Source organism: Equus przewalskii, chromosome 14, assembly GCF_037783145.1.
Source record: "Equus przewalskii isolate Varuska chromosome 14, EquPr2, whole genome shotgun sequence".
NCBI classification, from domain to species: domain Eukaryota; kingdom Metazoa; phylum Chordata; class Mammalia; order Perissodactyla; family Equidae; genus Equus; species Equus przewalskii.
Window position 1 is genome coordinate 11,130,427 of NC_091844.1, and position 13,002 is coordinate 11,143,428.

Sequence of the window (13,002 nt, forward strand, 5' to 3'; positions counted from 1 at the left end):
CATGCACCTGATACAGGTTATAAATTTAAAGCGAAAACAGGCATCGTGGCTGTGTGTTTTTCTCCTCTACTGTGATCAAACACACAGTTGCAAGGCAGAAAAGGCAGAAAGTTGGATTTACCCAGCGTTGAGGTTTTGCCAGATGAGTGCAATAGTGTAAGAGAGGGGGAAAGTAGTTGAGGATGTATGAGAGGGACAAAGGGATAGAGAAGACCGAGAAAAGGTGGTGGAAACAACAAATTGTATATCCCAGTGGGGTTGAAAGATCGGTGGAATTAAGGCAGTAGAGGAAATGACCTAAAAAAAAGTGGTCAGAGTGGGACCTCTGGAACTGATTATGTGGGTTATGATTACACAGTTATTTGTAATGAAAAGATCAAGAGTATGCCTATGAGGCAGGCCCAGTGGTGTAGTGGTTAAGTTTGCACACTCCGCATTGGTGGCCTAGGGTTTTGCCAGTTCAGATTCTGGGCGCGGACCTAGCACCACTCATCAAGCCATGCTGAGGCGGCGTCCCACATAGAAGACCTAGAAGGACCTAAAACTAGAATATACAACTATGCAATGGGGCTTTGGGGAGAAAAAAACCCAGGATATTGGCAACAGATGCTAGCTCTTGGCCAATCTTCATCACCAAAAAAGCATAAACAAACAAATAAAAAAAGAGTATGCCTATGGCAGAAGTGATAGAGATGGAGTAGAGGAGGAAGTCATTAAAGGAGAGGAAGTCAGAGAAATGAAAGGTTAGGGTATGGGAAGGGTCATCCACATGGGATTGACATCACTAAGAATTAAAACAGTTGGAGCCAGTGAGAACAAGCCAGAAGCTATAATCTTCAAAGATTGGTGGAGATGACCTAAGGCTCAGTAGGTGACACCTACAGGAGGTGTAGCAGGTGGTACATTCTGATGACATACGAAGAGGGAGGGAGAATGATCAAGGAGCAGCAAAGAGGAGCTAGGGGGACACCACCTGCCTCCTGGCCCACAGGACAACGTGGCAGAAACAAGGGTCTTCAAGAGAGAGAATCCAGACACGCAGGCGACGGGAATATTTCAGAGCACTGGAGGCTATAGGGGGTTTGTTGATGACTTCTATTTCCAGAGGTCATGGTGGAGGGATTTTAGGAGTCAGGGAAGAATGGAGGATGCTCAGACAAGGAATGTCAGAGCCACACAGGGATGAGAATTCAGAGGTCCAGTGGTGACTGATCTGAACAGGGTTGGAGGCATGAGGAGATCAGTCCTCCAAAGCAGGCAGAGGGGAACCACATCTCCACTGCAGTGCAATGATGGAAGGAGAAAGTGTCCTCTCTCTGATCCTTGCCACACTCCTGGCGATGTCACACAAGAGAGTCCTCCTTACTCTCAATCCCATCATATGGCGTTTCCCATCTGTGCCTTAAGCACTCCCAAATAGAGACACACCAGATGGTAAGTTACACAAATACAGGTGTCAGGCAGCAGAGTGTCAGGATGGGAAAAGCACAGTGTGAGAGCCCAGCAGGTCTGAGTCCCAATCCTTCCTCCACTCACCATGAGATGGCAGGTGAGCTGCCTAACCTCTCAGAGGCCCTATGACTTCATTTTCTCATGTGCAAAATGAGAGCATAAATATTCACCGTGTACGTAAAGCATATAGGCATTCCATAAATGCTCATTTCTGACTTAGATAATGTTTGTCATAAAGTAAAGAAAGCAAGTAACATCTATTGGGCATCTCCTAAGTGTGCTCAGACATGCGTTTTATAATTTGGACTTTACACCACCCATTTTACAGAAATGGAGAGTGAGACTCAAAGAGGTTAAATTATTTGCTCAACATCTCATAATTAGTAACTGGTGGAAGTAGCATTTACACCCAGGCCTTCTCGCTCCAAAGCCAGTGCACTTCCCACCGCACCGCACTGCCTGTACACAGTGAAGGGTCAATAAATATCTGTCAGAGGAATAAGTGGTGGGACTAGAGGGGGTTGCTGAACACCAATGGCTGGCTTGTGCATGAGCAGCATAAGCAACCATGAATGCCATGTGATTTCAGGGGCACCCCAAAATATCAAGTCACTAGGCTTTGCCCGAAATTCCCTAATTTGAAATGCATTTGTGTCTCCTCCTCCACAGGCTCATGCATCTTAGAAATGCTACATAGCAAAGCCTTGTTGTTCACTTATCTCTCAGTACAAACGAGTTCCCTGGATCTGTACCTACAAACTGGTTTTTACGGTTAAGTTTAGGGGGTCCTGCCAGTGGGAGTCTGGGGGAACCCCAAATAATCAACTTATTTCATAGCCTCAGTGTCTCCCTACCTTACACACATCACAATTTCAGGTGTGAATCCAGTTTCGGATATGTAGCCCCAAATACTAAAAATAAAATTGTCCCTTTTTTATCAACATTTGTGAGAGGGGATAGCTGTACTGTATACTTCTCAACTTTTACTATGTTATTACTTGTTAGCACAAGAAATTTGAAGTAAAAGTCTCCATTTACAAGCCAAATTTTTCAAACCGTCCCTGTAAAATTTCATTTAAAATTGTCAAGAAAGAACAAGGAGAAAATCAGCGTCAAAAATAGACCTGCGCACTCCACGCAGACAGGAGCTTGCAGCGAACTATGTTCAAATGAACAGGGATTAATATTTGTAAATGTCCAGGGCTTCATATATTTAAAGAATGAAAACTTAGTTACGTATGATTTCCTAAACTAATAACATTACTGAATAATGCCTACAAAATCAGAAAACTGTGCCGGGGGAGGAGCCCACAAATGCGATTTCTCTGCACTCAGCAATTACTCCACGTCCCAGTATATAAGCCAGGAAACAAGTCTTGCATCAATTCTGTTTCTAATTCAATTTTTATATTTTCCTCCTTGCAGTTCATTGTAAACACCCAAGAGTAAGAGGGCAAAAATACAACATCGCATGGCTAATGTAGCCCCAAAGGAAAGACCCTTCCTGGGGGACGTGTGGAGCCCAGTGGCCAGATGGCCCGAGAGGAGGCATCAAAGAGACTGGGCTTTCCCCTCTGTAGGAGTGACAGACGTCTCAGTGATGATCCTGACACTGAACCAGAGCCTTAGCCAGTACGTAAAGTGACGGTGAATGACATCGCCTCTCCTAGCAGGCTTTGTTGGGCCATTCCCGGCACATCTGCTCTGTTGCTTGCATTGTAGCCTTCGCTTCTCACTGTGTATCTGGGCCTTTACTATCTTCTGAAAGAGCTTCCCTTCAGTTTTACAAAATCAGAATATTCATTTTATCCCTACTTTCTGTTTCACATTGTGACACTTTTTAGTCTTTCCATAATTCTAAACTTTTGACAGTCTTCCGGAGCCTGTTCTGCACCTCGATGTTTTTCTCAGTGTGGCCTCTGGACCAGCAGCTTCTGCATCATCTGGAGATCGCTATAAGTGCAAATTCTTGGGCCCCACCTCAGACTCACTGACTCACGCATGCTAAAGCTCAGGAGCCCCTGCTATAGCTCATTACACTTCCATCATGAGCCAGAGTTGGGCGCTTTGAGAAGCTGTACTCCTTTCAGACCCATTGACACAACGGAACTACAGGTTTCAAAAGTTTTCAATGTGCACCCTTCCAGTGCTACACCCCCTTAGAGAATCTGATTTTATGTTTACTGGGAATCCACTAAATGCTGGCTGGTAGTCACCAGAATAACATATCTTTAAGATCATGACAATGCAAGAGGACCACAGAAATGCCTGCTTCAGGCATAGTCACCAGCAATTTCTCTTCTATTCAATATGAGGGAACAAAGGGCTTCTCTTTTGACATAATATTGAATAATTCTGAGACTTATAATGCCTTGAATTTCTACAAGCCCAGCTCCTGGCTTATGTATAATTATTGTTTAATTTGCTTATATCCAGAAACCATTCCCAGACTTGATCTCCATGCCCAAAAGTATCACTCAGAGAAGTGTAAGGTGGGAAGCAGAGGGGCATCCTTCTTCATGGAAACCAAAGATGGTTTCCCTGCATGCTGCCTTTCACACCTGGGCCCGCCCTGGGCTCTGGTCTGAGGGAAGCCTTACCCCCCAAGGCACCAAAGGAAGGCCAGAGCCCTGCGCAGGGGTTCACTTCACTTACCGCACTAGTCTGCACGGACTCGTTCTCCGGTTTGGCTTTTATATCAACAACTCCGTCAGCGTGGCGGAAGGCGCAGTCAGCAAGGACATCATAAAATGACAGCCTCTGGGCTTTCAAGCCATGTTTCTGGAGCCACTTCTTAGAGTCCCAAGTGACTTCTGGATTTGACTCGTTCTCAACAGAGGTTGCTCCAGATTCTGTTTCTGGAATCACAGTTCATCAGCCATTCATATTACACAATCCATTCATATTTCACCCTCAACTTAATATTTACCAAGCTGGAACACGTTCTTTGTTAGATCACATTCATTTCAGGAAGCATGCTTTCCAAAGCAGGACTGGCAAAGAATTAGTTCACAAGACGGGAAGGCAGCAAATGCCACTCTTCATCTCACTTCCTCCTCTACCTGAGTTGACTGGCCCATGCAGAGGTGGGGATGGCCAACAGACCAAAGCTGTGCGTCAGGAGAGCATTAATTTGGGGTCAGAACCTCTGGGTTCAAGTTCTGACTCCACCACTTACTAGCTTGGGCAAGTTGTTCAAACTTGGGTGAGTTACTCCACTTAACCTCTCTGAGCTTCAGTAGAATTCTTCACCTACACATGGAAGATAACACCTGCTTGGCCTTCCTAAGTGTGTTGAAGTGATTCAATGAGAAAAGTCATGTCAAAGTGCTTTGTAACGAGGTGGGAAGAGAAGTAGGGGCATGTAACCTGCATTGAGGTGGAAGTCAGTCAACCCAAGAAGGCTGGCAGGCTGCCTCCCAGGAGCTCCCCTGTTAACTTGGTGAATTTATCCCTATTCAGAGCCCGGCCCTCAACTCTGCAGGCTCAGAAACCTCATATGTCAGCTCAGGCACTTGGAGCCATATCAATGACAACTCAGGTCACAGGTTAAAGTATAACCCAGGAGGCCAATTGCACAAATATCCCCAGCTTTAGGCACATTGCCTTAGTGTTTTCCAAAGGTTATCTGTACTCTTTGAGTGGGAGGAGGTGTTATGTTACCTGAGCAGAACACCATATAAGCCAGCTTATCATACAAGCAGGAAAGTCTTTAGGTGGCTCAAAACCCCTACTGCCACCTAAGGGAGACTGGGGTATCTGGAGGTGGGCACAGAGGAGCGGGTGAGCAAATCTGAAGGTAAGAAGGTGGCACTGGGGTCTGGAGATGGTTTCCACTGGCCCAGGAGAGCTCTCTGTGCATCTCTCCTCCCAACTCCATGTTCAGTGGTAGCACATTGGTAGGGAGAAATTGACCATGCTGGGAGTATCTACAGAATCTGGAAACCAGCAGATGCTATAAATCAGAGCTTTTTTATTGCAGAGAGTGGATTGGTAAACATTTATCTGCGTGCCACTAGAAGGAAGGCAGAAAGGACCCTAGGCCCTTTCCTACAGCAGAGCACTAGGAGGACAGGGAGGGGGTGCTGGGCAGAGAGGAGGTTTTTTATAACGTGTTCTGCCGCATAGTAGGTCCAGCAGCCTTCAGAGTTTATTTCTGCTTAGATCAGTGGTTCCCAACCCTGTGCACTGAAATCCTCTGAGGAGTTTTAAAAAATACCGATGCCCTGGGGCTGGCCTGGTTGCATAGTGGTTAAGTACACAAGCTCTGCTTCGGCGGCCTGGAGTTCACAGGTTTGGATGCCAGGCGCTGACCTAACACTACTCATCAAGCCACGCTGTGGCAGCATCCCACATAAAACGGAGGAAGATTGGCACAGACGTTAGGTTAGGGCCAATCTTCCTCACACACACACACAAAATACTGATGCCTGAGCCCCACCCATGAGATTCTGTTTTAATTGGTCTGGACATTGGGACTTTTCCAAGCTCCCTGGGTGACTATACTGGGCAGCCAAGCTTTGCAACGAGGGTAAGACAGAAAGAGCTCTCTAAATTATGATTTGCTGACCCATCAGTTATGCTTCCTCCAGACACAGACTCAAGTTAAATTATACTTTTCATTAAAAAGCAGCACTCACTATTAAGGGAACAAAAATATTAGCCATTACTATATTTAAGGGGATATATAGAATAAAATTTGAAGAAATAAAACACTTCAGAGTCAATTGTTTCTCAAAAATACAAAAAGGATCATGTCCTCAAATTTCAATAGAACACCGTTTAAATAATGCACTCTGAAACCTACTGGAGCTGGAACTTCTCAAAGAAGCTTGTTTTTGGCTTTTGAACTTTAAACCAATCTGGCATCAAAAGCCCCTTAGGGTACCATCCCCAGGGCCAGCAGTTGGTTTCTCTATGATTCACAAAGTGTCTTCTCGCCCTGCACAGGAAGCTCAAATCAGAGGTTTCCCAGAGCTTCTGATCCCCCAGGTTCTCCTGCCTCACAGGGAAATGGCAAAAAGAGAACGAAGCCCTTTCTGTCAGTGGGGTCAGCCTCCTTGGAGAAACTCTTTGGGTGACTATTTTCCCTCAATTATGGTTACTTACATTTAAGCCTTTGTCTCCTCTTTAGTCCTACTTCATTCTCCTCCCTTCTTTCTGATTAATAGGTGTAGCCAGAAACAAAATTTTCATTCAATTATTTCCATAGCAACACACACTATCGTACACTTCTGCTCTGTTTTGGTCTGCCTTCTTTTAAAGAGACAAGAGCCATTTAGCAATTATAAATTCAAGCCTGCCATAAAGAATGTCCTTAAAACAGATCAAACCAATTCTAACAAGGGATTTTAAAGAGCCAGAAACTAACTGTTGACTCCTTCTAGCTGAAAAGGGGGTTGGGAAGAAGACCCCAAAGCACCTCTCATTTCCTAAGGAGAGAAGGGGCAGCCAGGCTGCATGAACAAAGAGCGTAGGTGCTCCGGAGCTGAAAAAGGAGAGAGAGGGGGAATCCTTTCACTGTCAGTGCTAATTACACCAATTAGTGGCTGAACCTCATTTTCTCTGGGGCGGGGGGTGGTGAAGAAGGTCGTCATAAGTTCATTAAAGTCACTTACTGTGGGGTCCTTTCCATTCTCCTGCAGTTATCTTAATTAAAAGTGTCACGTCAATTCTCACCTACAGAGCCTAGGGTAATACCTTCATTTATCACAGAGACGTGAGCTCATGGTTCACCCTGTTTACACTGCTTTCCTAGCCCATCTGACAGATCGTAAAGATTTCCTCTCAGTTATAGGCAGGAGAAGCACATGGCAGATCACTTCTGTGCCACAGCATTAACTTTCCCAGTCCTCTGTGTCCTACTTATCAACCTTGGAACATGTTTTAGTGAGTACCATCTACTGGCCAACACTTCTGAAACATCACCGCTATAGCCAGGACCACAGCGAAAAGACAAATTGGGCACAGTTTATGAATGCCCACTCTTCCTCTCAAGGTGCAGCGCCCTAGTGGCTCACAGCCGTCAGGATTTATCACCACATAACTTCCCCCCACACGGCAACTTAATCTTTTGTGTCAACTTGGCTGGGCAACGGTATCCAGATATTTGATCAAAAATTACTCTAGATGTTCCTGTGAAGGTACTTTTAAGGCAAGATTAACATTTAAATCAGTAGACTTTCAATAAAGCAGATTACTCTTCATATCTAGTCGGCCTCATCCATTCAGTTGAAGGTCTTAATAGAAAAAAGACTGATGTCCCAAGGAGGAGAGAATTCTGACAGCAGACTGCCTTCGGACCTGAACTGCAACACCAGCTCTTCCCTGCGTCTCCAGCCTGCCAGACTGCCCTGCAGATTTTGGACTCGACAGCATCCAGAGTCTTGTGAGCCAATTCCTTAAATCTCTCTGTCTCTCTCTGTACACACACACACACACACACACACACACACACACATACACACATTCTATGAGTTCTGTTTCTCTGAAGAACCCTAATATGCCCACCCTTCTCCACTGAAAGTTACTTGTCCAGCACCTCATTGCTGCCATGCCAGGTCCATGTGCCTTTCAAGGGAACCGTCAGCTAATGTATAGACTAGAGCTCCAGATCTGGAACCAACCTCAGAGAGCATCAAGTTCAATGTTTCCCACGCTGTGTTCCACAAACACTACTTCTATTGCATGTCAGTGGCAGTTACTCAGAAAGAGGGTTCCTTAGCAAAAAATTTGAGAAGCTTGAAAATAAACAGTTTCAACAGGTTCTTTGTCATAGGAATTGACAGTGGGGTTCACCATGAGCAGAGGCATAAATAGCATTTCCTAAAGTTATTTAATCCCAGGCCCTTTTTGCATAGAACATTTTGGAGGGCTTATATTTGATAGACTACAGTTTGGGACACACTGTCCAACATTCCTGCTCTCACAGGTGTCATGAGACACTAAATCAACCCTTGGCTGCCACATGGGAAGTGGCATGGGAAAGGAGGCTGTGAATTAGTGGGGAAAAAAAGGTTGAGAAGAAGCTGGAAGTGATGTCTGACAGAAAGAAAGATGGAAAGGGGGAGGGAGGAAAGAGGGAAAGGAGGGAAGTGAGATGGGTGAGATTTCAGACATGTGAGCCAGCTCAGCAGACAGCAGCTGTCAGGGCCGAGGCTTCTCTGAGAATGAAGTGATGAAGCTCGCCTGGATCTGGGCTCCAGGACACAGGTGCCGACAGCGTGGCTTGAGAGAGGAGCCTGCTCCTGAGCAGTTACACACTTGTTCACTGTACTCACTGACTGACTGATGTTCTTTCTTCATCTAAACTTGTTAAAGCACCAAGTCTGAGCAAGCTTGCCCGGCACTGCAGGGGAGGCACGGAGGGGATGGGGGTCAGAAAATGGTACCCACCAATATTCTGCGAAACTGACTCGCTGGGCAGATTGGGGTACACGTGCTTGGAGTGCCCAGGGGTTACACACACGAAGGCTGAAGAACCAGGAGATGCAGTGACGTGCCTGAGGTCACATCTCTCCTATGTGACCAAGTCCAAATGGGCTGTTCTAGAGTCTGACCAGACTTGAGGAAGATGATTAGAGTGTGCAACCATTAAGTTTGTAGGAGAATGGGAAAGAATCCTGACGAATTCTAGGCCCTTTCTCCCCTGGAATATCATGAAATGGTTTTTACTTCTCCCTGGCAATGCTTTTAAAAATAAAAGTAAAATCTCTTTTGAAAAGAAAGTTTCCATGGCTTACCCAACTTGTTGATAAACCAGTGGAAAAATGACTCCAAACCTGAGTGTCCCTAATTCCCATAATCCTCATGGACTGAAAGTGAGAGGAAAAGGAAATTAAAAAAAATAAAGAGGTTGGGGCCGGCGTGGTCGTGTAGTGGTTAAGTTCACATGCTCTGCTCCGGCAGCCCAGGGTTTGCAGGTTCAGATCCTGGGTCCAGACCCATGCACTGCTCATCGTGCCATGCTGTGGTGGCATCCCACATACAAAGGAGAGGATGATTGCCACAGATGTTAGCTCAGCGACAATCTTCCTCAAGCAAAAAGAGGAAGATTGGCAACAGATGATAGCTCAGGGCCAATCTTCCTCACCAAAAATACATAAATACATAAATAAATAAATAAAGAGGCAAAAAAGAAGCAGGCATAAAAATAAAGAATAAAAAGCACCAATAATGGGCAGGAGCCCATACACAAGGAGCAAATGCCCTCTCAAAGACATCGTTCTACATTTCCCGTACTTTCTCTTCTGCCTCATCATTCTGAAGGAAGGAAGCCAAAAAGATTACATTACACGTAGGCTGTGGATGAGGCAGTGGTAGGAGGAATGTTTGGACTACATCACCTGCAACCAGCTACTGAGAAGTTAGAGCAATAGTCAGTTTAGGGACAGACCTGCATGAAGGCTGAGAAGAAACCACTTGTGGAGCGCAGACTCCAAGAGGAGAATTTTGAAAGCCACATTTTAACGTGTCCACATCTAAAAACGACATTTAAAATAAACTGAAAATAGTTAAGGATCAGTGATGTAGGTAACAAATTGTACCCTAGGCAACTATTTCTTTAAAAATAGCACGACATGGCAAGATAAACACAGAGCAATTCAAGATGCTTGGTATAAAGTAGAAAAATCGAGATTAAGAAATAAGAAAAGGATTAACGGAGTTTGGGAACGTTAGATTAAGAACCTGAAATTCATGTGGTAGCGATGATGGGAACTCTGAAACAGAGTGGGAATCCTGGAATTAAACCAAGACTGCAATCTGGATCTGCTTCCTTTGGGAAATTAAAATATTTGCCACTTTTTTTCATCTTGTGTCACCATTGCCAAGGTATTTCTTTTATTTTTATTCATAATATTTCCTGTATTCTTTAAAAAATTTTTGTTGAGATATAATTCACAAACTATAAAATTCACCCTTTTAAATCATACAATTCAGTGGTTTTTAGTTTATTTACACAGTTGTGCAACCATCACCACTATTGAATTCCAGCACATTTTCATCACCCCCAAAAGAAACCCTATACTCATTAGAAGTCACTCTCTATTTCCCCTTTCCTCTTCCCCTCATGAATTTACTCTATGGATTTGCTTATTCTGGACATTTCCTGTAAATTGAATCATACAAATTATAGCCTTTTGTTGCTAGCCTCTTTCATTTAGCATAATATTTTCAAAGTTAACCCATGTTGTAACATGTATCAGTACCAAACAACTTATTACGGCTGCATAATATTCTGGTGTATATAAATACCACATTTTGTTTATCCATTCATCAGTTAATGGATATTTAGGTTGTTTCTACTTTTTTGGCTATTACGATGCTGCTATGAACATTCACGTACAAGTTTTCATGAGAACATATGTTTTAAGTATATACCTAGGAATGGAACTGTTGGGTCATATGCTAGCTCTATGTTCAACATGTGAAGAATTGCCAGACTATTTTCAAAGGGGCTGCACCATTTTATGCTCCCACGAGCAATGTATAAAGGTTCCAGTTTCTCCATACCTTGCCAACACTTCCGTCTTTTTTATTATAGCCATCCTGGGTGTGAAGCGATATCTCATTGTGGTTTTCATTTACATTTCTCTAATAACATGTTGAACATCTTTTCATGTGCTTATTGGCCATTTGTATACCTTCTTTGGAGAGATTATTCAAATCCTTTGTCCATTTTTCAGTTGGGTTATTGGTCTTTTTCTTGTTGAATTGTAAAAAGCTCTTTGTATCTCCTGGATACTAGAGCCTTATCAGATATGATTTGCAAATATTTTCTCCCATTCTGTGGGTTGTCTTTTACTTTCTCATTAGTGTTCACTGAAGCACAAAATTTTTAAATTTTTATGAAAACCAATTTATCCATTTTTTCTTTGGCTGCCTGTGCTTCAGCTGTCGTAGCTAAGAAACCATCACCTAATCCAAGGTCACAAATATTTACACCTAGGTTTTCTTCTAAAGTTTTTATAATTTTAGCTCTTAGACTAAGGTTTCTAACCCATTTTGAGTTAAATTTTTGTATACAGCGTGAGGTAGGAGTTCAATTACATTCTTTTGTATGTGGATATCCAGCTGTCCCAACATCATTTGTTGAAAAGGCTGTTCTTCCCCCCATTGAATTGTCTTGGCACCCTTGTCGAAAATCAATTGACGATAAATGGATGGGTTTATTTCTGGGCCCTCAATTCTATTCCATTGATCCGTATGTCTATCTTTATGCCAGTACTTCACTGTGTTTGTTACTGTAGCTTTACAGGAAATTTTGAAAATACTGTGAGTCTTTCAACTTTGTTCTTTTTCAAGACTATTTTTGTCTATTCCAGGTCCCTTGCATTTCCATATGAATTAAGATCAGCCTGTCAATTTCTGCAAAAGAAAAAAGAAGCCAGCTGGGGTTTTGATAAGGATTGTATTGAATCTGTAGATCAATTTGGGGAGTATAGCTATTTTAAAAATATTAAGTCTCTAAATCCTTAAACATGGATATCTTTCCATTTATTTAGGGCTTATTAATTTCTTTCAATTATGTTTTGCAAGTTTTTCCATGTAAAAGTCTTACACTTCTTTTATTAAATTTATTCCAAAGCTTTTTATTGTTTTGATCCTATTGTAAATGGAATTGCTTTCTTAATTTTATTTTCAAATTGTTCATTGCTAGTGTAGAGAAATACAATTGGTTTTTGCATATTGATCTTCTATCCTGCAAGCATGCTGAACTTGTTTATTAGCTGTAAGAGTTTGTCAAACTCCTAAGGATTTCTATAGACAAGATAATGTCATCTGCAAATAGAGATAGTTTTATTTCTTCTGTTCCAATCTGGATACATTTATTTTTTTTTTATTGCCTAATTCTGTTGGCTAGAAACTCAAGTACAATGTTGAATAGAAGTACAGAGAGAAGATATCTTTGTCTTGTTCCTGATTTTAGGATAAAGTTTTCACTCTTTTACTATAAGCATGAAATTAGCTGTGAGTTTTTCATAGATTCTCTTTATCAGATTGAGGAAATTCCCTTGTATTCCTAGTTTGTTGAGTGTGGTCATCATGATAGGGTACTGGATTTTGTCAAATGCTTTTTCTGCATCCATTGAGATGATCATGTGGTTTTTGTCCTTTACTCTACTAACATAGTATATTAGATTGATTTTTTTGTTGAGGAAGATTAACCCTGAGCTAACATCTGCTGCCAATCCTCCTCTTTTTGCTGAGGAAGACTGGCCCTGAGCTAACATGTGCCCATGTTCCTCCACTTTATATTCGAGACACCTGCCACAGCATGGCTTGACAAGCAGTGCCATGTCCGCACCCAGGATCTGAACCAGCGAACCCCAGGCCACTGAAGCAGAACGTGCAAACTTAACCACCGCACCACTGGGCCAGCCCCTAGATTAGATTGATTTTTGTGTGTTAAACCAACCTTGCATTCTTGGGGTAAATTCTCCTTGGTTGAGTTGTATAATTCCTTTTACATGTTGTTGGATTCAGTTTTGGTAGTATTTTTTTGAAGATCTTGGATCTACATATGAGATATTGGTCTATAGTTTTTTT

At 42.8% G+C, this 13,002-nt stretch overlaps 1 protein-coding gene across 30 annotated transcripts in view; it reads right to left on the reverse strand.

Annotated features, from left to right (window-relative positions):
* VWA3B (von Willebrand factor A domain containing 3B) overlaps positions 1 to 13,002 on the reverse strand; it is a 201,082-nt gene that overhangs the window by 108,447 nt on the left and 79,633 nt on the right. For all 30 annotated transcript variants that reach the window (XM_070572067.1, XM_070572064.1, XM_070572066.1 and 27 more), the window contains one exon: positions 4,108 to 4,310. In XM_070572067.1, the coding sequence (XP_070428168.1) occupies positions 4,108 to 4,310 (203 nt within the window). The remainder of the gene's footprint in view (positions 1 to 4,107; positions 4,311 to 13,002) is intronic.